Source organism: Castor canadensis, chromosome 12 (genome assembly GCF_047511655.1).
Source record: "Castor canadensis chromosome 12, mCasCan1.hap1v2, whole genome shotgun sequence".
Classification (NCBI taxonomy): Eukaryota; Metazoa; Chordata; class Mammalia; order Rodentia; family Castoridae; genus Castor; species Castor canadensis.
In genome coordinates, this window is record NC_133397.1 from 110206125 (window position 1) to 110231333 (window position 25209).

Consider the following 25209-nt stretch of genomic DNA (forward strand, 5'->3'; position numbering starts at 1 on the left):
ACACAGACAGACACACAGACACACAGAAACACACACACACACACACACACACACACACACACACACACACACGAATCAGGCCAAACACCAACTACTCTAATGCTCCATTAAGAAGACATGCTCTCTGCACTGACAGTGACTATAGCTTCAGAGGCCATCTTTTCTCCAAGGTCCTCAGTGTTTGGAGCACAGTAACACTAACATTTCTTCTACAATGCATGACATACCTATCTGACCATCCTCACAGGAATAAGGAAAGCAGAAAGCCACAAACCTTTCTGAATTCTGTATCTGAGGACTTGATTACTTAATACTATTCTCTCTCTTAGGAACCCAAATGATGCTTCCCAAAGTTAACATCAACAGTTGTCAAGAGAGCTCATGTGAAGGACATGAATTCAAACCCCAGTGCCACCAAAAAAAACAACAAAACTCAATTGAAAAGAAAAAAGAGAAGTGAATGCTTAGAAAATTTTATGTTTTTTTAAAAAAAAATCTCATTAAAAAAAACACAGAAGCGAGACGCAAGTATACGTTTTGGTTGCACAAAGCCTAGAATATAGGTATTCAATCATTAGGAAATAGAAGTTTTCTGAAGGCACAGGAAGAACAGTATTAATATAAAGAACAATCCCACATAGCTACACTGAGATAATAATATTGATCGCTGGACCTAGAAATGTCCTGAACACTGTGTGAACATGGTAGTAATAAATTTCATAGGTTTCAGAGCAGAATTACAGTTTTGGAAAGAAAACCGCGAACTTCAAAAGATTGCTTTAAAAGCGGAAACTGCAGCAGAAATAGCCCATTGCCTAGAGCAGTGGAATCAACCCTCAACCAAAGATCAATTAGGGACAGTAAGTAAGGGGCAGACTAACTAATCCAAAAATTCCACCTGCTCTACACACTATAACCCAAAAGACAACACCAGTAAGACTCCCCCTCAAATACCAGACATAGCCTGCTTTTCTTGGTCAAGTGATTAAAAAACTGAACATGAAAACCCTTCTAATGTGTAAAAAAAAAAAAAAAATTGAGACGCGTACTTCCTTACCATTTACAGTCAGCTTGGCTTTCTGAGAATAATTCGAACCAAAGTGATTAGTAACAATACACTGGTATTTTCCTTCATCTGTGAAATTCACATTGAAAAGATGGAGGATACTAGTATATTCCAGAGCTTCTCCAGCTTGCTGCCGAAAACGAACAAAATTCTCAACATCCACATCACACAGGATTTCACTGTCTTTTCGCCACACAGTGGACATGGGTGAATCACTGCTGCTCACTGAAGTGCACGTGAGAGTCACATTAATGCCTCTTAGAGCAACTGTGGTTTCAGGATGTGCCCTTATCTGCGGCTTGAGAAAATCATCTGAGGAGGAAAATGCAGCAGGAGTAAAGTCAGTTATCTATTTTTGCTTTAGATTCAATTTTAAAACAAATCCTGTAAAGCACTAAGTCTGATACACAGTGGCATATTAAGGCTGAAGGAGACTGTACAGCTAGAGATCCAGCCTCTTGCTTAAAGATGGGGACAATGAAGTCCAAAAGAGTCAAGTGGCTTGCTCAAAGACACTATATCAGGGGCAGACCTAGGATCCAGCATTCTTTCCACTGTTCCTTGTATGCTTAGAATATATTTCTTAAGCATTACCAGTTGGTGGGGAGAACAGAGAAATTTTGTATTAGAATTTCAAGACAAGTGCTAATTCTACTATCCTTTGTTTGTATGTATATATACATGTATGACATAAAACAAAATATACACAATAACCATTATACTTCTGTGCCAGTATATAAAATGGGGATAGGAACTTATTCTGTTTCATAGAAAATACCTATTAACAAATACATTACTTGAAAGTACTTTATTCATAGCTTTCAACATTAAACTAGTGGAAAATTCCAACCCTGTCAAATGTACAAATGAAGATTGGTTTAGGACTGGCCAATAAACTGTATACTTATAAACGATGTAATTGGACTGCTTCAGGGAAGCTAGCACAGGAATCATTAACTAGTATCTTCCCTGGATAACATTTCATTGTGTCATAAATGTGGTGAGTGGAACTCTGGCATTATCACAATGAAACCCCCTTATATTATTAATTATGTTAATAAAAATAGTAAAAAAAAACAAAACAAAATACTACATCAAAGAAAACTAAACAGGGCTGGGGCATCAGTGGCTCACACCTGTAATCCTAGCTACTGAGGAGGCAGAGATCAGGAGGATCATGATTTGAAGCCAGCTCTGAATAAATAATTTGAGAGACCCTATCTTGAAAAAACCTATTGCAACAAAGAGCTAGTGGAGTGGCTCAAGTGGTAGAGTGCCTGTCTAGCAAGCATGAGGCCTTGAGTTCAAACTCCAGTGCTGCCAAAAACAAAACAAAAAAACCCCATGAAATCAGTACTCTATCATACATATGAATTATTGTACATGTATATTTACAGCATTATCGATGACAACAGACACTGCTAGTAATAACATAAACTAGAGTTTAGGGGGTCATTTTTTTCTTTTAATTCCTGGTGGCATTTTTAAAGATCTACTAAAAATATTCATGGGAAAAAAAGTGCTATCTATAGATCCAGGAATCTTATCACTGGATATTTATCCTACAGTTAACAATCCTTTCAAAAGGAAAAAGCCAACATTTATATTGCCATTCAAAATGATCACTTAAGAACCCACAGAGAGGGCTGGTGGAGTGGCTTAAGCGGTAAGAGCACCTGCTAGCAAGCGTGAGCCACTGAGTTCAAACTCTAGTGCTGCCAAAAAAAAAAAGAACCCACATAGGAAAAAAAAAAAACTGCTGACAAAGCAACAAAGCATTAAAATTTAACCTGTTTTTACATTGTATATTTATATAATTTATATTATTTACATTTTTGTTATAAAATACAAAAATATAATCATTGAAACATGGTTTGAAGAACATAGAAGTGGACATAGATGTGCTAGTGGGTAGGCATGTGAGGTAGGGTTTTTTTTCCCCTTAAATTTTGAGATAGTTAAGTGACCAATATATAACATTTTAAAACAAAAATACAAACCACAGACAAAGTCTTTCAGGTCCACATTCAGGATGCTTTGCCCTGCAAGCCACTCAGGATGTGCACAGCTTACATTCACAGAATGATGGAAGTTGTTATCAACCAGCCATTGAAGTAACCACTTCAAATGACAATCACACAGCAAACTGCTTGTGTTCAGGATACTGCAAAAAAGAAAAAAGCAAAGTACCCTTTGCTTTATTTTTCATTCTAAGTTTTTTCATCATTAAAACCTTGGTACACATTTATGCATTTTTCTTGTCAAAATGTTAATCTAATTATAAGAAAACAAATTCAGACTATCAGCCTCAATTCTTCAAAGAGATCTGTCATGAGAGACATCAAAAAAGGGGGAAACGAGGGAGTCATTTTAGATTAAAGATGACTAAATTAGAACCAAATGAAATGAGTGACTTTGTTTTGAGACAAGGTCTCACTCAATAGTCCAGGCTGGCCTCAAACTCATGATCCCAGGTGTGTGAAATGCATGATTCTTTTTGGAAAACAAAAACAAAAACAAATCAAATATATAAACAGGGTAGGTTTCTTTGACATAGGGGAAATTTAAGTATGGACAATCTAGGAGGTATTATTTTATCAATGTTAATTTCCTTGGGTGTGATAACAGTGATGTGGTTAGGTACAGAAATGTCCCTGTTCTTAGGAAATACACACTGAGATATTTAGGAGTGAAATGTCATGTCTTCAACTTTTAAGTGGTCAGCAATGAAAAAAAAAAGTGTACATACATATGTATGCATGTGTGTGTGTGTGACGGGCAGAGCAAAGGTGAGAGTGAAAGTGAGAAAGGGAGTAAAAAACCATAAATGTGGCCAAAAGTTAATAATTGGTGAATCTAGGTAAAGGGTATATGGGTGTTCATTGTACTATCCTTTAAATTTTAAAGGTTTAATATTTTGAAAAGTAGAGTCAAAAGCTAACTGTATATTTTAGAGCACTGAAAGTGCTTTGTTGTAGGACTACATAATTATTTTCAAATTATTTCATCAAGACTAAAAGCACTTCAGCACTGTAGCTCTGCAGCAATGCATATTCCAACTTAAGAGACACTAAAATATTATTTGTGGTCTATTATAGGCCTATAAAACAGATCTGAAAAATTAGTTCTTTCTCCATGACCCCTTAAATGTCGTTTCCACTTAGGAGCAGGAAAAGCAAATAATATGGGGGACAATTATAACTTGCTTTGTGTGCATGATCAAAATCCTCATCTCATTTTAAGGTTTGGTATAAAGTATCTTAGGTCTAGATCTACAGAAACTTTAGTCTTTAAGGGTAGATACCTCAAAAATCACCTTTTACCAAGGGTAATTTTTTTTTTTTTTTGTGGTACTAAGGTTTGAACTCAGGGCCTACACATTGAGCCACTCCACCAGCCCTTTTTTTGTGATGGGTTTTTTCAAGATAGGGTGTCTCATGAACTATTTGCTCAAACTGACTTTGAACATAATTCTCCTGATCACCACCTCCTGAGAAGCTAGGAATATAGGCATAAGCCAATGGGCACTGGGCACAAGGGTAATTTTAATTAAGCCAGAATTTATCTTTCACATTTAAGAATTGAGTTTTTTTTCATACATTCATTCATAGAGAAATGTTTGGATCTGCTACTATATGCCAGGGGGCTGGAGGTGTGGTTCAAGGGATAGGTACACCTGCTTTGCAAGCATGAAGTCCTGAGTTCAAACCCCAGTCCCATCAAAAGAAAAAAAAACAGATTATGTATTACAATTTTGGGGAGCATGGCTCGAGTGGTAGAGCACCTGCCTAGCAAAAACAAGGCTCTGAGTTTAAACCCCATTATCATACACACATGAAGACTTGCTACTCTAGATGAGGCACTGTTCTAGGCTGTGGGGACATACATAAAGTTTGTATATCTAGAACGAAATGAACAATAAATAGCTAAATGTCATGAAGAAAAACAAAGCTAGACAGACACATAGACACAGCAGCAACATGGTCAGGGAAAATTTTTTGAAGAAATGGCAGTTGGGCAAAGACCTGAAAAAAGTGACCGAAGAGTATCCCAGAGAGCGGAAACTATGCACACTGGCCCTGAGAGAGATAGGCTTGATATTTGTACACTTAAGCAAACGCAGGGAGGCCACCAAGGCTGGAGCTGGAGAGTGAAGAGAGAGTCACAGCAATGAGATACAAAGCCTTTATAAACTAAACAAAGGACCTCAGTTTGGTTTCCCCCCTAAGTGTAATAGAAAACCACAGGGCAGTTACAAATAGAGGAGTGACATGCTTGATTTCTATTTTCCTAGGTATGATATAAGCTGCAGTCATATCCTAACTCTTCTACTTTCCTTAGACAAAGTACTACATGCATTCAAAATCTGAAGCAAATAGGATAGAGAATGTTTACACCAAAAAAACTTTAATACAATATTTAGCACAGTAACTGGCCACAGATACTTAATTCATAGTAGTTTTCTTCTCTTCTATTTCTTTTCTTTTGGTTTCCTCCTTTGCACAAATTGACCCTGCCCACAGGGTCACTGCATTCTCCCAGTAAGTGCATTGAGAGACAACACACTAAAATATTAATAGCAGTTGTCCTTGAGTACTGGCGACTCAGAAGTAGTTCTCTCCTTCTTGGCTGAACTGTACTTTTTTTTTCTATTATGACTGTATAATTTTAATGGGAAATATTTTTTTAAATTTATATGTAACTCTTTCATCAACCTTCAAATATTTATGAAAAGCATAATGAAGAACACTAAAAAGCTGAGATTTTAATAAACGTTGACTTAAAAAGAATTGTAATTATGACTTCAACTTTGGGACAAAAAGCAACCAAAACTTTTAAGTAGAAAAAAACTGCATTAGCCAGGCATGATGGTGCACACTGCAATCCCAGCACTGGGGAGGCAGAAGCAGGATGGTTACCAATTCAAGGCCAGCATGAGCTACATAGCAAGATCCTGTCTCAAAAAAACCAAGAATGGGGATGCAACTCAGTGGTACAGTGCTTGCCCTGGGTTCAATTCTGTAACTACAAAAAAGAAAAAGAAAAAAGGAAAAAGCATTAAGAGTTCCTACAAAAGTAGTCTGTTCAAACCAACTGGTGGAAATAAAATTTCTCAAGGAAAGAAGAGATGTGCCTTTTCTTGAACAATATGGAGGCTTTTTAACTTTTTTTTTTTTCTTTTTGAGACAAGATCTTGTTATGTATCCCATGTTGACATAGAACTCACTATGTAGCCCAGGCTGGCCCTGAACTCGAGATTCTCCTGCCTACCAAGTGCTGGGATCACTGGGCAACCAACAGGGCCATTTTCTCATACTGCCATCTTTGGTTCACTAAGGACCAGGTGGATCATCTTCTAGGACCTGGTAGAAAAGGATATTTGCTAAGTTGTAAGAGCACTCCAGCATTTAAAGAGGGGCATTTCTACGAAAAGAAAAGAGCTAATGGCTAGAACAAACTTCAAATTCCTTTTTTGAAGTCCAGATGACAGTCAGCTGAAAAGACTGCTAGATGCTGTGCTCTAAGCACTTTCAAGTGGAGTTGGCGTAAGCCATGGCAGTCTGGCACATTTTCCTGGCTTGTTGGTTGAATGTCTCTGGTCAGTCACCAGGAACATTAAAGTGAACTTTCTGAGTGATCCACACAGCAACAGCCATGGAGATTGACATAATCTATTGTGATTTTGCTGAAGTTTCTATCAAGTCATGCAGCTTTAGCTTGCAGAGCTTTGGGAAAAGGCCATTTTAGTTATGCCAAGTGAGAAGGGTGGGAAAGAACTGGAAACACCAGCTTGGAGAGCTGTAGCTAGGTATTAGAAGAAACTGGAAGAACTGGGAACTTGGTGCATGGCAGAAGCCACAAAAGTGCACTACAGCTTTTCACTGGAACCAAGATTTCTCTCTGCACTCACTTCCTCTCCTTTTCTTGTTTACAAAATTAAGTCTGGTCTCATTAGATTTGGCCTGATTATTTACCTAAGCTCAGCAAGAATGGTAATTGATCAAAGGCCTTTCTGAAGGCTGCTATGTTCATCATTATACCCACCAATACTTCAGAGGTCTTTTTGAATTTGCTTTGCAGAACTTTTCAAAGAAATCTCAAATCAGACTTTTAGAAGCCTCTCATAGCTAAGAAGCCAATCCAGAAACTCTCCAAGAGACTTTGCCTTCATTACCACAGATATCAGTGAATTCTCATTTTTTTGAGACTCCCAAAAATATTCTCAGGTTTCTGGGCCTACCAGTAAGTAACCTTTCTTGTTCACATGTAAGGCCTGGAGTCAGGAAACCTATAATCAAGTATCAGGCCAGTTTTTTCAAGGGAGCTTTATACACACTGGTGTCTTAAAATTAACCTTTGTTCCTTAGTATTATTTGGTCATATCTGATTTATACATCATTCTCAAATAAGACATTCCAGTCAAAGCACTGGTATTATAACCAGTGTTTCCAGTTGTGTCATGTTATCAGGTGAACATATCTTACCAAACTTATGCAAACAACTATATTGCCATGAAAATAAGAATAATCACTAGGTTTCTGAATTCTGGAGGGCTTGGGAAAAAATATATGCACACATGTATATACATGTATGTGTGTATATATGATCATGTTTGTATTTGTATATTCATTGATCTTTTGGTCTTCCACATATGAGAGAAAACGTGACCTTTGTCTTTCTGAATTTTGCTTACTTCACTTAACGATTTACTGTTTACCTGGGAATAACATAATTTCATTCTTCTTTGTAGCTCAATAATACTCCATTATATGTGTATCAAATTTTTTTAAATCTAGTCATCAACTGTAGGACTTCTGGGCTGTTTCCATAGCTTGACTATTGTGAATGGGCTGCAGTAAACATGAGTGTACAAGTGTCTCTATGGTGTCCTTACTTGTAGTCTTTCAGATTGATGCCCAGGAGTGGTATCACTGGATCATATGGTAGTTCTATTTTTAGTTTTTTGAGGAATCTCCTACTGCCTTCCATAGTGGCTGTACTAATTTACATTCCCACCAGCAGTGTATAAGGATTCCTTTTTCCCCACATCCTTGCCAACATTTGTTGGTTTTGTTTGTTTGTTTATTTGCAGTACTGGGGCTTGAACTCAGGGCCTTCACTCCACCAGCCCTTCTTTTGTGATGGGTATTTGAGATAGGGTCTCCCGAGCTTTTTGCCCAGGTTGGCTTCGTACCTCGATCCTCCTGATCTCTGCCCCGAGTAGCTAGGATTACAGGCGTGAACCACCAGCACCTAGCTTTGTGGTTTTTTTTTTTTTTTCCTGGTGGTACTGGGGCTTGAACTGAAGACCTACACCTTGAGCCGCACCATAGCCCTTTTTGTGTTAGGTATTTTCGAGATAGGTTATCCTGAACTATTTGCCAGGGCTGGCTTTGAACCTCAATCCTCCTGATCTCTTCCTCCTGAGTAGTTAGGATTATAGGCGTGAGCCACTGGTGCCCGGCTGTTTGTGTTTTTGATGACAGCCATTCTATCAGGAGTGAGGTAGAATCTTAACATGGTTTTGTTTTACATTTCCTTTATGCCCAAGGATGTTGAGCATTTCTTTGTTTTTTGTTTTTTTTTTTTTTTGTGGCCATTTGGACTTCTTCCTTTGGAAAAGCTCTGTTCAATTCATTTGCCCATTTCTTTACTGGGTTATTATTATTGGGAGGTTAGTTTTTTTAGCTCTCTGTAACTTCTGGTTACTAATCCCTTGTCAGATGTATAGCTGGCAAAGATTTTCTCCCATTCTGTGGGCTGCTCTTTAGTCTGCTGTTTCTTTTGCTGTGCAGAAGCTTTTTAGTCTCATGTAGTCCCATTTCTCAACCTTTTCTCTTAATTGCTGAACTACTGAAGTTCTATTCTGGAAATTATTTTCTATTCTTGTGTGCTCCATTGTTTTCCCTATTCTTTCCTGCAGTAATTTCAAAGTTTCTGGTCTTAGGATTTTTGATCCACTTTGAATTGATATTAGTACAGAGTGAAAGACAGGGATCTAGTTTCAACATTTGTTGAAGAAGTTACTGTCTCACCAACATATTGGCATCACTTATTTAACTGACATTTCCCACATAACATACCAAATGAACCTAATTAGTTTAATATCTCTCTTTTTATAAGGTAAGAGACAAATTCTTACAAGATTTTCCAGGAAGAACCAGGTGCTGTGGAATGTGCTTGTAGTCCCAGCTACTCAGAAGGTTGAGGCAGGAAGACTGCTTCAGTCCTTAAGTTCAAGGCCAGCCAGGGCAATATAGCAAGACCCTGTCTCAAAAACCCAAGGACTAAGGATGTAGCTAACTGTTAGAGCATCCGCCTAGAATGTGTAAGGCCCTGGTTTGAGCCCCAACACTGTGAAAGAAAACAAATTTCTTTCCATGAGTCAGCTGGGTAATCTCAAAGTTAACTTGAGGTTAATAAATCAGCTTTATTTAGAATTTGGTTTGTGGAATTTGTCAGTAAGATCAAAAGGTCTGAACACTAGACTAAGTTGGAACATAGACAATTAAGAAAAAATACTTACCTATTTAACTAAACTAAAAATAAAAGACTCTAAAGGTAGGACTGGGGCATGGCTGAGGTAGTAGAGCCCCTGCCTAGCAAGCACAAAGGCCCTGAGTTCAAGCCTCAGTACCACAAAAAAAAAAGGTACGGAAATATAGAAGGTTACACAGTTGTGAAAAAATTTAGATTTTTTTAATATCAAGAAGAGTCAGTTTCCTTAAGTAATCAAAGATCTCATAAGGCCAGGCATAATGGCACATATCTGTAATCCAAACACTCAGAAGGCTGAGGCAAGAGTTGAAGGCTACCGGCTGAAGTGGTAGAGTACCTGCCTGGCAAGCCTAGTAAGTATAAGGCCCTGAGTTCAAGTCCCGGTACCACCAAAAAAACAAAACAACAACAACAAAAGAGTTGAAGGCTATCCTGGGGCTATATACTAAAACCCTGTCTCAAAAAAAAAAAAAAATAGTGATGCAAAGGAGTTACTATGGCATAAAATATGGAAGGTCAGATTAACTCTGGTGTTATGTGGCAATGCTGCAAGGTACATAGGAAAGAAACAGTATATATAGAGTTTGGTACTACACAGTTTCAGGCATACACTGGGGATATTGGAACATATGCCTAGTGGATAAAGGAGAACTACTACATCTGTGAAGACAACTAATGGAGGCTAAAGAGACATCTAGGAGCTATATGGCTATCTCCAAAGCCCATCTTACATAGATAAAATATTTAGTCTAGCTGGCCACAGCAGTTCAAACCTATAATCCTAGTTACTGGGAAGGATCATGATTCAAGGCGAGACTGAGCAAAAATTTGAGACCCCATCTCAACCAATATCAGGGTATGGTGGCACATGGCTGTCATTCCAGCTATAGTGAAAAGCACAAATAGGAGGATCACGGTCCAGGCCAGCATGGGAGTAAAGTGAGACCCTATTTCATCTGCGCACCAGTGGCTCTCACCTGTGATCCTATTCAGAAGGCAGAGATCAGGAGGATCGCAGTCAAAGTCAGTCTGGGCAAATTGTTCACAAGACCCTATCTCAAAAATACCCAATGCAAAAAAGAGCCAGTGGAACGACTCAAGTGGTAGACCACCTGCCTGACAAGCATGAATCCCTGAGTTCAAACCCCAGTGCTGCCCAAAACACAAAAACAAAATAAAAAAAACAGTGAGACTCTATCTCAAAATTAACCAAGGCAAAAAGGGTTGGGGGCATGGCTCAAGTAGGAGAATGCCTGCCTAACAAGTACAATGTCAAGTTCAACCCTCAGTGTAACAACAAAAAATAAATAAATATGTATGGAGGGTGAGGGAGGAAGAGAGAAAGAGAAGGAATGAGGGAGGGAGGGAGGAAGGGAGACAGGGAGGGAAAGAGAGAGAGACAGACAGAGACATATAGTCTATTTCTACTTAGCATTTTTTTCTTTTCAGTCTCAGTAAGATGAGTACCTTGACTACCACAATGGTGAATGGAAGCCTACAGGTCAAGTGACTAAGAGGTTACAGTGGGAAGGAAAAGGTCTGGCAGAGGTGGACAGAAGGATGCAGTGGGATATATCAAAGGACTCAAGGGAACTGGAGAAGATTAAAGGTGGTTGAGAGGAAGGGGAAGGAGGAATAGCAATGGGAAGGGAGAAGTCTTAGAGGAGTCAGTCTGGGGAGATCTGAAGTTTCCCAAAGAGGCCATTAAGTTCCAATGAGAAGGAGGTAGACAGAGTTGATGGACAGAGTTGGCAGAGCAAATAATCAGCAGAGGTTCCAGAGAGAATCAGGTGACAGAAAGGTCCCTATGAGAGAGACAGAATGCAAAAGAGAAAACAAAGAGGCCTTACAGAATACCTGGAAGGATTTCCAGCCCAGGGAGTCAGGGAATAATCCCCAATCAGGAAAGAAAGCCAGAAAGAAGACCTCCCAGCCTAGTAGGTACCTTTCAAAAGAAGTCTGGCATTTTATCCCCCCTTCAGAAACTATACTCAGAATCTTAAGAATCAAAAATCTCTCCTTACCAGCTTCAATGGACATTTGTCCAGAGCAGTGGTTCATCAGTCTGACTCACCATTGGATCCCCGATCAATCAGTCAGGAATGAAGACAAAGGCTTCAAAGGTGCACACTTTTGGGGGTCCTGGGTGAGAGGTCTGGGGGTCCAATGATGAATCTGATCCTATCCATGCCTCAGCACCATAACTGTTAAAGAAAAAACTACTCAATGATACTTGTTAAAGCACGGTAAGGCAGACTTTATTCAAGATCATCTCCACAGGTATAGGGACCATTCTAATGGGATTTTACAATAGAGAGAGATTGGGCTCAACTCCAAATACAGAACAGATTAAGAGTCAGTTGATAGAAAATTACTAAGAAGTAACATCAGAAGTAAGGGGGATTCTGGCTAAATCAACCTATCAGATTCTTGCAGAAAACAGGGCAGGGTGATCAGACATCACCTGGAGAATGGTGCAGAAGGAGGAACCTGATCAGAGCTTTAGGATACCTGAGGATAACCAGATATATCCTTGGGAGGGTTCTTGCCAAACCAGTTTAGCAAGGTTCTTCTAAAATGGATTTGAAAAAAGTGCAGGAGGTTCAGGAGCATGACTGAAGTTTGCTCAAGCAAAGAATTTTTGCCACAATTCCCAAATGACCTCTAGAGATTGAAACTACAATATTTGCTTTCACTTAGTATCTAATTTGTATGTTAAACTGAGTTCTCTTAACAATAGTTAAAACTTTCTTGCTAGCCCTCAGGATTATCATTGGCAAAAAAAGTAAAATTGATTTTCAATTTTCAGTAAATCGTGTCCTTACAAATTAACTAAACCTAGAACACATAACCAAAAAATAACAAGAGACTCCCCAAACCCCAATATTTTTTAATCTGGCAAAAAATAATTAATGATGACTTAACACTTTAAATCTTGATGTTAATATTAGCTATTTGACTTTTACAGTGTGCCAGGTTCCAGCTAAAGTTTCCAAACACATTTAGGAAGAAACAACAAAAAAACAATTTCTCTTGGCCTATTACCCCACACATCAGGTTTTTGCTTAACTCTCTGACCTCATTTCACTTTCTTCTTCTAACTTAGAAAGCTCTTTACCTAACATTTGCATAGTTTGTCACTTCATTTCATTAAAGTCCTTGTTGAAATGCTGTTTTTTCAGAAATCTCCCTTTACTACTTTATCTAAAACAGTAATCCTGGCAGTCTCTACACCTCTGACGTCAGAAAACCTACTATGTGATGAGACACAGCTACCATTTTATTCTTTATCTTCCTTTCTAGAATTTATTGAACCATGCTTGAGAACAGACTTTGCCAGGCTTACTATTTTTTCAGCGTCCAGAACAAAACCTTATACAATAAATATTTTAGTAAATGAACTATCTCATTGTATCTTTGCATAACCCTATGGAAGGTCCTATTCCCATTTTGAGATGAGACACTGAGTGTCAAGCTAAACAATTTGCCCACTGTCACAGATGAAGGAATGAAGCAGGGATATGAATCAAGGCAGCTTAAAAACTCACACATTTCCAGTGCATCTCAAGCCATCTCTAATAAGAACCGGTTTTTAAATTTCCAATCCACTGCAGATCAATACTTTTGTAAACTACAACAGATGTATCACTGTCAAGTTGTTCTATAAGTTTTTAAAAGCTTTCTCTGAATTTTTGTCATTATTTTGTCATGAACCAGTTCTAGTGCACAGACCATACTCTGAGTAGCTTGCAAAGCAAAATAAACTCTGAGTCTAGTGGTTCCTATACCTGGCAGAATATTCAAATCACCACACTTTAAAACCAATACCAACTCCCAGCTAACTCCCTTCACCCAGGGAAATCTCTAAACCAATAAAAGCGATTTTTAAAAATCATAAGTGAAAAGGGATATAAAATGCTATTTTCTTCCTACTGCAACTATTTAAAGTTTTTGAACATTTTAGTATTTTGAACAGAGACATCTTGTCTGATAATCACACAGAAAGTCCTAAGTCAACTCACAAAGTAGAAAACAAAATCTAACTAATAACTTAATTTTAATTCACCCAAAGAATAATTCACTTTAATTCACTTAAGAATAAGAATTGGGAACACACATCTTTTATACAAAAAGGAACAGAGAGGAAAAAAAGGAACAGTAGAGTACAAACACAAAATTGCAGGGAGTCAGTGCTAAGGTTTCCTAATTACAAGCACTGGCAGCACAAGCATCACAGAAGGTCTTGGTACCACACACCCTGGGCTTTCAACATTAGGTTATTTTAAAATTACATCCCATTACTAAAATAACTTGAGTATTAACACATTCTTTTTTTTCTTCCTGAACTGCACACTTTTGGAAATATTTGAGTCACCATTGTCACACTTTAAGCACAAGCATAAACAATTAAAAAAAAAACAAACCTTAAGTTACTTACAGTTCTTTCAAGTGAGTCTGAGAAAAAGCATTCTCTTGGATAGACATTATAGCATTGTTGTTCAAATCTCTGAAATGAAGAGAAATGAAACATTACCAATCACCGGTTTCTACAATTAAGTCATATGAACACTTCAAACGCTCATTGAAAACCTCTGCTAAAAGCAAAGATTATATAGTAAAGCTTTACACAGTAAAGGTTATTTATATAGTATTTAAATGGTAAGCAGATGTATGCAAAATACTTACAGATACTCAAGGGATTCAAGACCAATGAATGCTTTCTTTGTAATTGACTTAATCTGGTTTCCTTGTAAGATTCTGAAATAAAATTCAATTAATTAAACATTTATCTGTAAAAGGCAAAAATAAGCTTAATGTACATTTTGGGGTATTAACAGCTTTCCTGAGGTGTAATTGATAATAATAATTTGCTCACATTTCATGCATAGAGTTTGATGAGAACATGCATTTTTAAGAAAGTTATGAATCTATTAGTCAATGCAAAGTGCAGCATGAAGGCTTCTATTAAGACATTGGAGCTCAGCTGGGGGCTGGCTCAAGTGGTAGAGCGCCTACCTACTTCTGAGTTCAAACCCCAGTGCTGCCAAAAACATTAAAATAGTTTAATGAACTACTTCTGAACAACCACACTGGCCATTAGGAAACTGGAAGTTTGCCTATGTTAACTGGGTTAAAGTCCCCATTTTTCTCTTCTTAACAACAGGTAATCAGGTCAAAGAAATTCAGACAACTGTTAACTTTTGGAAAAATTCTTACCACAGAGAAATTAAAATACTGTGTGAGAGAATGTTCTCCACTTCTGCTAGACAGACTCCACAAAAATCTCACACAATTAAATACACTATTAGTTCAACTAGAGTTTCAATGTATTTCTTTTATGTAAAAAGAAAACTCTAGTTTAACTTCTCTTTAAGTGAAGTTAAATTCTTTAACTTCTTTATCAATAAAACGTGCCTCACTAGCTACCTGACAAAAACAAAGCTCCTTCCTTCTCAGCACTTCTGGCCACATCAAATAAACACAATTCAATCACAATTGTAACTGGTTCTTTGTAGACTTACACACATACTATAAAATACATACAACTTAGTGAGACTTGTGAGTCCAGCAAAGGCTTCGCTAGCATCTTCTATGGCCCATGAAATTTCATTGTTTCTTAAATCTCTAAAAAAAAAAAAAAAAGGTCAGAGAGAGACAGGTTATGTTAGTCACTACGACCATGGGAGCATCTTGGCAAGGCAATGTCAATGTGCACATGCTAATTTTGATCCTTACAGTTATTTATGATGAAGACCCAGTCTGGCTTTTTTTCTTTTTCTTTTCTTTTCTTTTTGGGTGGACTGGGGTTTGAACTCAGGATTTTGCAAAGCAGATGCTCTATCGCTTGAGCCACACCTTCAACCCATTTTGCTCCAGTTATTTTGGGGAGGGGATCTCATGAACTATTTGCCTGGGCAGGTCTCAAACCTCAATCCTCCTGATCTCAGCCTCCCAAATAGCTAAGGGTTATAGATGTGAGCCACCAGGACCCAGCCCAACCTGGAATATCAGTGATAAATGTACAAGAACTGATCTTTGTCAGAATAAGGTGGCCTTAATAAACAAATTAAGCAACTTGCTAAGCATATTAATCTTCCTAGCTAATGTGTTAGCATATCAAAAATTAAAGACAGGGTCCTGTAAAAAGAAGGGCTTTTAGATACAGGGGATATGGCTTGCAAATCTGATTTAAAACTAATGGATTTCTGGGCGATCCAAGCCTCCCTCATGGCCCTTAAACTTAAAACAGCTGACAAAGAGTAATATCAATATAGAGCTTCTCAGCTCAAGAGCAATTAAAATACCTCCTGGGAAGGAAGAATGATGTTCCCATGTGTTAGAGTGATCACTGTATTTTCTTTAAAAGGAAAAATATGGATCTTTTAAAATCCACTATCCCATTTTCAGAGGAAGTGCAATTGTATCACAGCATGTGCTGATGAAAGAATTTAAAAATACTTAATCACTTTTGTTTCGTAAGACTGTCTCATGATAAAATAAACCACAAAGCTTTCTGATCTGTAAGACGTGTAAAGTTGTGTTAAGTAACAGGAGTTCCTTCTTGCTTGTCCCTCTTTACTTGGAAGTGAAAAGCTAACAAAGCATTTTGTTTTAGAAAGAATAAACACTGAAGCCCCCAGGGCTCAACTCCTCAGGACTTTCCCCCTCCTCCACAGCAGAAAATTAATAAAAATCATTCACCAAGCCGGGAATTACATAACCGTAACACTGACACTGAAGAGATGAAAGCAGGAGGATCAAGACTTCAAGGCCAGTCTGGTCTACAAAACAAGACCCTGTTTCAGAAAACAAAAACAAAAAACAAAGAAAGGAATCATTCACCCAGCTGGGTACTAGTGGCTCATGCCTGTAATCTTTAGCTGCTCAGGAGGCAGAGCGATTGGGAGGATCACAGTTCAAAGCCAGTCCAGGCAAATAGTTTGATACCCTAACTCAAAAAAAAGAAAAAAATCACAAAAAAGAGGGGGCTGGTGGCGTGACTCAAGATGTAGGCCCTAAGTTCAAACCCCAGTACCACAAGGAAAAAAATAAAATCACTCACCAAGTTGAGTAAAAAAAAAAAAAAAATCTACTCTTAAAGAGACAATTGGACTAAAAAGCCAGAGTTTCAGAGGCCAGACATGGTGGCACATGGCTATAATCCCAGCTATTTGGGAGGTGGAGATGGGGAGGATATCAGTTCAAGGCCAGCTCCAGCAAAAATCTAGCAAGAACCCCATCTCAATATATAAGCTAGGTGAGGTAGCATACCTGTAATTCCAGCTATTCAGGAGGCACAGATATAAGGGTCACAGTCTGAGACCAACCCTAGGCAAAAAATACAATACTCTATTCAAAAAAATCAAAAGCAAGGGCTGGGGAGTGGGGAAGAGGATGGGTCAAGTGGTAGAGTACCTGCCTAGGAAGCACAGGCTCTGAATTCAACCAAAAACAACAAAAACAAAAAAAACCCATTCTCTCAGATCTGATCTTAACTCTACCTCTGTGGCACTAGACAACCATTTACTTCCTCTATTATTTTCCTAAACTTTAATTCTAAAAGTAATTATCAATGATACACTGAAAGAACCTGTTTGCTATCCCTTGACTTTCAAAAGCCTACACTTGCATCAGATATAAGTTTCTGAGTTTGCACTGACCTAGTTTCACTTCTGACAATATAGAAAGAGGAGCAGGCAAGGAAATCACTTTTTAATTTTTCAAGGCCAAATCTATTTAAAAGGGGTGGGGCTGGAAGCGTGGCTCAAGTGGTAGAGCACACAGGCAAAAAAGCCCAAGTTCAACCCAAGTGGTGCCAAAAAAACCCCCAAAAACTTGTATATATGTATGTACCTTTACAAAACCATGTTTCTTTCTTATTCATGGTTAGGTGCCAAAGTTGGGAGACTATCAGTCTTCTGAAACCAGTTATTAATTCTTAATTTGATGTCCACATTTCCTATTCAGGAGCCATTAAGAACCTAAAACTTAGGTGGGAGTGTAGCTTAGTGGTAGAGCACTTGCCTAGCATGGCTTCCATCCCCAATATCTCCCAGCAATGTCAAAAATAAACAAAGTGATAAAGCAAACTGTAACAGTAAACTGAGCTGATCCCACTATTCAGCTTGCATCATTCTGAATAAGTTCTAGTGCATCATCAAAATTAGATGAACAAGAAAATGACTGCATTCTTAATGCTAGCAACTGTGTTTTACACCACAGCAACTGACACAATAAAAGCAGTTAATAATGTACATGATTAACTCAGAAGTAAAGTACAAGTTGGATTGTTTATGATAGGTATAAGATTTATTTATGGGGTTATAGGCAAATAAGATTGCCTTGCCCTGAGGCATAGGACAGAAGAACCACAAAATACTAGAATACATAAATTTGCAGAATGATTAGTTGTTTTCATTTGTTAACTTCATTAAAGGGGGGGAGGGGAGCCTAAAGGTGTAGTTCAAGTGGTAGAATACTTGCCTAGCGAATGCAAGGCCCTAAATTAAAACCCCAGCACCACATTCATACACATGCACAAATAAAGGATATACTTACAATGTCTGAAGATTAGAAAGAAACCTAAATACACCATCAGCAATGTGAGTAACTCTGTTATCTCCTAAATTCAATCTCTCCAGTAAACTCAATCCCACAAAGGCAGATTCATCAAGGCGGGTCAGCTGGTTATAGGACAAATCACTAAAAACAGGAAACATGGAAGGTAAGGAATTCATTGTATTTTGTCCCAACTTCTAATTTTTTAACTATATTTATGTAAGTTTAGAGCTTCCAACAAAGAGGGATGTTAGAGCTCATTACTAGACATGAAAATGACTTATCCCAACCTGCTGCTCTAGTCTCTGCTGCCAATGAAATGCTATCCAACACTTACAGCTCAGATAGTCTTTGGCAGAACTCCCATGCATCAGGACTGATTCTTTCAATAGCATTCTGGCTCACATACAGTTGTTGTAACATCCGCAAGCCATACAGCCACCCCTTGTTCACTCCTGTAAGGTTGTTGTGTTCTAGTTCTCTGCAGAATTTGAGAAGGCATTTTAATAGCAAGTAGTTTTAAGTCTTCATTAAGTCTTTCTCAGACAAACATACACCTTTGCTCAACCAAAGAGACCCAACAAATTCTGTTCAATGAAAATGCGTATCTTACTAAGATTCAGTATTGGAGGTTAATGACACTGTATTTATTGATCCTTTTTTTTTTTTTTGTGGCAGTACTGGGGTTTGAACTCAGGGCCTCATGCTTGCTAGGCAGGCATTCTGCCACTTGAGCCACTCTACCAGCCCCAATGAGACTGAATTTAAAATATCAGATCTACAAAATCTACATGTCATGTGGTATAGCACCCCTGTTCTGGATAAATTCTGGTAATTTTCATTAATCAAAGCATTAAAAATGTAAATTTTTTTACATAAGAAGTTTTTAAGAATGATGATAAAAAATATCAGCTAAAAACACCTTAAAAGCTTTGTGAGAAAGATGGAAGTATTGCTCAGTGGTACAGTTCGCACTTATTAGCATGTGTGAGGCCCTGGGTTCAATGTCCACCCACCCTCCCCTTAAAAAAAGCATTTATAAACTTGTCTGTGTACACTATCCCAGCCATCTGGCACTGCAAAGTCCCCGACAAACTCCTGTCCTAATAATCCCCTATTCTGATGCCCAGTACTTACAGTTCCTCCATGTTGTTCAAACCAAAAAATGCTCCATCCTTAAGTTTGCTAATTCCATTCCGTTGCATTTTCAAGGATCTTAAGGAGTCAAGCCCTTGGAATGTAAGACCTTCCACAATTTTAATCCTGTTTCTTTTAAGTTCCCTTAAACAAAAAATTTTACAGTCAGAAAACTGGTCTCCTGAATTGCTCCAAGAATAACTGAGAAGCAAAAACCATTTATTATCATCCTAAAATCCATGTACTTAGTTACTCACAAGAACTGGAGATGAGGAAGCTTGAAAATCTTAGGTGGAATCATGCTAATGCGGTTTCGGTTTAACTTGACCACTAATAAGGAACTGGATAAATTATCGAAGCAACCAGCCTCCAAGGTGGTTATCCTGTTGTTACTCAAGTTCCTAAAATGAGAAAGAAAAGAGCACTAGAAAATACTGTACTGAAACAGAATATCTACCACTGGAAAGCTGCCCAAAGTCTGTAACAGCTCTAGCTCTATCATTTAATTATATACAACTTTTCAAATTATTTGCTTTTGTCATCTACAAAATTAGTACAATAGGGCTGAAAGTATAGCACAGTGACAGTGCTTGCCTAGCATGTGCAAGGCCTTGGGTTTGATTCCCAGCACTGCAAAAAAAGAAAAATAAAATAACAATTAGCATAATAACTACTTTATTTAGGTTGTTATGAAACATATGAGTATGCTATGTAAACTAGAAAACACTGACATACATGCTAAGCATCATCATCATTATACAGAGTAAGCTACTGCTTAACAAATTACTTCTGTTTACCTTTTACAAAACTGATAAGGGTTCAGTGCTTAGTGGTAAAGTGCTTGCCTAGCACGCCCAAGGACCTGGGTTCAATCCCTAGCATTCCAAAACAAAAAAGCTACTGATTAGAAAAACAAAAACAAAAACAAAGCTAGAATTAAATTTCAGAATTTACCCTGGATGCCTAACAATATTTTCTGACAACAGTATGTTCTTTCCTCTAGGGAAGAAGGTGGGGGATCAACAACCCAAAAACCCAACTATAGGTTTGTTTCATTTGTGTATCAAACCACAATAAATAATAGACAGTCACAGGAAGACAGGTACCAATACATAATAAAAATGCACTTTAAAGTACAATGAATTAAAATTCATTTTACTTACAGGTATTTAAGCTGCATTCGAGGAAATGAAGATGTCTTGATTTCTGATATTATATTGGAACTGAGGTCTAAACTCTCAAGAGCAGGGTAAAACTGTAGTGCCTCTGCATTTATTTCTGGGATTAAATTATGAACTCTACAAAGCAAAGATTGTATTAAAGCTATGGCCAGTATTCCAAAGCCACAGGATATTAAATAATTAGGGTCAACAGTATGGGAACTTAAAAAAAAATGAAAACAAAAAAAAACCCTACATGTTTTTCATAATTTAAGTCAAAGGTCTGAAATCTTAATTACTTACAATGAAAGTAGAGTAATATTAGGTGTAGGTTCTCCAAAATATGGTATTTCTGTTAGTTCATTGTAATTCATTTTCCTAGGCAAGGGGATAAATAGATTTAAAAGTTTAATGAGAGCAACGCTACCTCTTGAATTTTGGTTTCTGACTAATACACATTCTTTAGGGTAGGTGCCAAATTTGACCAAGATAAAAATGTATTTATTGCGAAATTACAAATTTTAATAAAAAAGGTTTTTCAATAATGCGGGCCTACTCTTACTATTAATATTAAAAAGGCTAAGAATTTTTTGCACATTAAATATTTTGGTCCCAACAAAGTTCTCTGAGAAAAGGTGTGTTTATGACAGTTAGTTTGCAACCTTAGACAAAGTTACAATTAGTCCATCCAAATCTTGGTATCTGTCTGTCTGTCTGTCTCCCTATCTCTATACACACACACACAAATACACACATGCTTTAAAGCTATTCAAAGTTAAGGACTGTTTCTTAGGATCACAGAAGAAATTAATTTGTCTACCCAGAGATGGACTGATTTTGCATATGTATGTAATATCCATGTTACATCTATTCCTACCAGCCCTTTCAACTGACTGCTTCAAATGTTTTAGGAACAAATCTAATACAATCACATTTCATTGACCTGATTGGCAATCACTGAACAACATGAACGATCTGTAATATAGAAAAGAAAGCAAAAGTAAGCCGTCTCCCAGAAACCAGTCGAAGCTATAAAGTCCATGCAGCAAAGCTCATGTGCTTCCCAGTGAAGCGAGTTCAGGCCTTTCCTCAGTGCCTATTTTTGTCAGCTGTTTATTCAGTTCCACAAGAAATTAAAAGCAGTATATTTGGAGCTAGGCAGGCAGGAAGGAAGGAAGGAAGGAAGGAAATCCCTTTCAAATTGCACAATACATTCCATTAAAGGAAAACCAGCTAAGAGGAAAACTGAATTATATCGACCACAACATTCTCAGACAATACCAAAAATCACTCTATTTCTTATAAGTCTACTTTAGACATTATGCTTCCATTTTAGATGACATGTCAAGACATACAGTTTCAATGTCTTGAAATCTTGGCAAAAAACAAAACAAATTTACTCCAAAGAGGGGAGAAATTTTACTTTTGGCCTTAGGGAAACAGAATAATATTTCTAACAGTTGGTGTCAACCTGAAATCACCAACTCAATGCCCAGAGAGGCTGTGATAAAAACAAAGCCAAAGAGCTGGGTGCCGGTGGCTCACGTCTATAATCCTAGGTACTTGGGAGGCTGATACTGAGAGAATTACGGTTCAAGGCCAGCCTGGGCAAACAGACCTCATCTCCAAATAAATAACCAGAGCAAAAAATGAACTGGAGGTGGGGCTCAAGCAGTGTGGCTTGCTTTGCAAGCATAAAAGTTCAAATCCCAGTAGCAACAAACAAACAAAGCCAAAGATAACAGTTTAAGTTAAGTAATTTAACGTTTTCTTTAATTTTTTAGACAGAATCTCTGAATTGAATATCCCCAAATTCGTAATTTATTAAATCAACTCAAAAAATGTAACATTAAATAAATAAAACTTACACTTCCTGTAATGTTTGGGATTCCAAGCTGATGTTCCAGTTAGACAACCGATTATGACTCAAATCCCTGAAGGAGGAAAAAGTATCATTCTTAGTTTAGTGTTGGAAAATAGGCTTAAAAGAAAAAAATGGAGGCTTTGATATAGGGGTAAAGGGTTTGCCAAGCACGCACCACGTTCTGGATTTGAAACTCACCATCAAGGGAATGAGGGAGGAGGGGAAGGAACTAAAGGAGGAATACTACAAGTTCTATTAAAATGTGAACTTGAGTAGTACAGATAAAAAGAAATGTTTATGAATAAAAATTTGTCTAGATCTCAAAATAGCTATGTCTCTTTTTAATTTATGTTTTCTTTCTTTAGTAATTAGAAAATACAGTAACATGTTTCGGTGATCATGAAGTTTAAGCCTGGTGTGCACGCTTATAATCTCAGCACTCAGTAAATTGAGGGAGGAGGGAAGTGGATTCCAGGTCAGGCTGGGCTACATAACAAGACCCTGTCTCAACAGAAAAAAACAAATGGAGTTGATCCCATTCTTTACAGCAATGTGGTCTTCCCAAAAAGAACTATCTAGCTTCAGGAGAGGAAATTAATCTCATCCCAAATTATGTTAATGCTGCTGATGATAGGCAGCTAACATTAAGAGCCTTCTGTGTACTTCATAAATACTAACTGGCTGAATACACAAATCCTTTCATAATCCTCACTTTTCTTGCATGGAAACATACGCAAAGACTAATAACCTGTTAAGCCAAAGTCACGCAACTAAAAGAGGGGAGGCCGGAAATTTAAAATTCCATCTCGCTGCTAGCAAGTAGTTTATCAGATACAGTAGAGATTCACCGAAGTTAGTCCTGAGTTTAAAAACTCACCTTGCTTGTTCCTGGCATATTTACAAGCTGTTTGCCGAGAGATGTGCTTGCTGTACATTACAAGATGGCTAGCAATAGGGACACTGGAGAAACACTCAATCAATTGGTCTCACTGTGCAGCCACAGGCAGTTGACAGAAGCGTGCAGGTTTGAATGATGTCTCTTTCACAGCAGAACAATTTGTTCTCAGCTGGACTCATACCTACCCATCTGCAAAACTTCCCCACCTTTATTTAGAGCTTAATTTACACCATGACATGACTAAGGCTATGTTAAATGTCACTTTTCACAATAGTTCTAAGGTCTTTTTCCAAGATACTCATGAATGAAGATTAAGAACACGAATTCACTCCACATAAAACTCTTATAGCTAAGGGCTAAAGGTGTAGCTCAAGTGGCAGAATGCTTGCCTAAAAGCATCCCTGGTTCAATCCCCAGCACCAAATTAAAAAAAAGAAAAAAAGAAATCTACTTAAGGCTGCGAGTGTAGCTCAGTGGTAAAGCATTTTCTTGACATGGTCAGCACCCTGGTGTCAGTTCCCAGTACCTCCAAAAAAGACTGCCTTAAATCTTATATCCCAATACCTTAATCCAACTCACACTTGGTACTAAACAACAAACTCAGAATTTTGTACAAGTCAAAAGTTTTATTGCTTTGTGACATTTCACCTCTAGCAGAAATTCCACTGCTCTACTTCAAGTTAGAATTTGTTTCTTCCCTGAGCTCAGTGGTATTGAAAATGAAATGCTAACGACATCTGTGCACCAGGCTAGCTAGCATGGTACATCTATGATGCTAAAATGTGAGGATTTTTCCCCTTTGGAGATTTGGGGGCTCATTTTAATCCTAACAGTGCTCATTATGCCTTCACTAAACCTCCCCGGCAGTGTCACTCAAGAGTGCCCCAAGAGTTCTCCCGTGAGTCACTCAGCATTAATATAGATAATCACTGACCTGATAATAACTCATAAAGAAAATCATGATTAAATCTAAGGCAATAAAATGAAACTCAATTTATACATGGTATAAACAACTTTGTAGCCAGTTAGTGAAACTATAAACAGCTCTATTTGTGGAAAGAGTAATTTTCTCTGTCTTTGAAGAATGATAGGATTTTCAAGGCAACTCAAAGGATGCCTGACATACTTTGCAGCCTTTCTACAGGATAGTATTGTCTTAAAGATATATAAAAATATATGCACTGAACAGCTTTGTGGATTTGAACCCCACAGAACCTTCTCAAACAAATCTACACTGAAGGACATTAAAAGACAGTAAAGGTAAAGTGCAACACACTCCCAACACAGAACCATTATAGCAAGCAACTAGAATATACCAGCACAGCTGTTTAAACTATCAAAACAGCAGGTGTCTAAACAGAATTATATCGATCTGATCATTGGCTATTCATGCAAAAAACACTCCTTGGACCATGGACTGTGCTGGGTTTCTGGTTGCAAACACTGTCAATATTAGTAACCTTTTATGCCCCTAAAAAATGTTTCTAGTTTTCAGAGATGGAGTCACTCCAAGACTGAACAAAGGTAACACCAACTTTAATCAACACCAACTTTTATACCTAAATTTCACTCTGAAATTTAATCGTATGACATGTTCTCACAGGAGTACACAGACATGTTCTCATTCTCCGTAAGCACACCCTTCATTTTTGTCTCCCTGAGATAGAGTCTCGTGGTCCTGAACTCATGTGCTCAAGAAATTCTCCTGCCTAGTCTCCCAAACAGCTGGGACTACAGGTAGGCCCACTGTACCTGCTTCCATTTCTTTTTCCAAAAGTTCTCCAAAAAGTCTGAAGACAACTAAAATTTGAAGATTTCAAATACAAGAAGAAAAACTCTTAGATAAAGAGTTTGGATAAGGCTGGGGGTATGGCTCAGTGGTAGAACATTTGCCTGGTACGTGCGAAGACCTGGGTAGGAGCCCTGCATTAAATAAGAGACAGAGAGTGTGTGGGGGAGGGGGGGAACGGGAAGCATAAGTGAGTGGACAGTTTTTAAAACTGAAGTCTCTCCCCAAGCATATTGG

General features: G+C 37.8%; 1 protein-coding gene across 4 annotated transcripts in view; it reads right to left on the bottom strand.

The window, feature by feature from the left end:
- Lrig2 (leucine rich repeats and immunoglobulin like domains 2) overlaps positions 1-25209 on the bottom strand; it is a 74748-nt gene that overhangs the window by 38168 nt on the left and 11371 nt on the right. For all 4 annotated transcript variants that reach the window (XM_074050724.1, XM_020180892.2, XM_074050723.1 and 1 more), the window contains exons 2-13: positions 22290-22355; positions 20725-20799; positions 20425-20559; positions 19519-19662; positions 19262-19405; positions 18462-18605; positions 18125-18268; positions 15110-15190; positions 14252-14323; positions 14004-14072; positions 3067-3230; positions 1058-1378 (exon numbers count right to left, since the gene is read on the bottom strand). In XM_074050724.1, the coding sequence (XP_073906825.1) occupies positions 1058-1378; positions 3067-3230; positions 14004-14072; positions 14252-14323; positions 15110-15190; positions 18125-18268; positions 18462-18605; positions 19262-19405; positions 19519-19662; positions 20425-20559; positions 20725-20799; positions 22290-22355 (1559 nt within the window). The remainder of the gene's footprint in view (positions 1-1057; positions 1379-3066; positions 3231-14003; positions 14073-14251; positions 14324-15109; positions 15191-18124; positions 18269-18461; positions 18606-19261; positions 19406-19518; positions 19663-20424; positions 20560-20724; positions 20800-22289; positions 22356-25209) is intronic.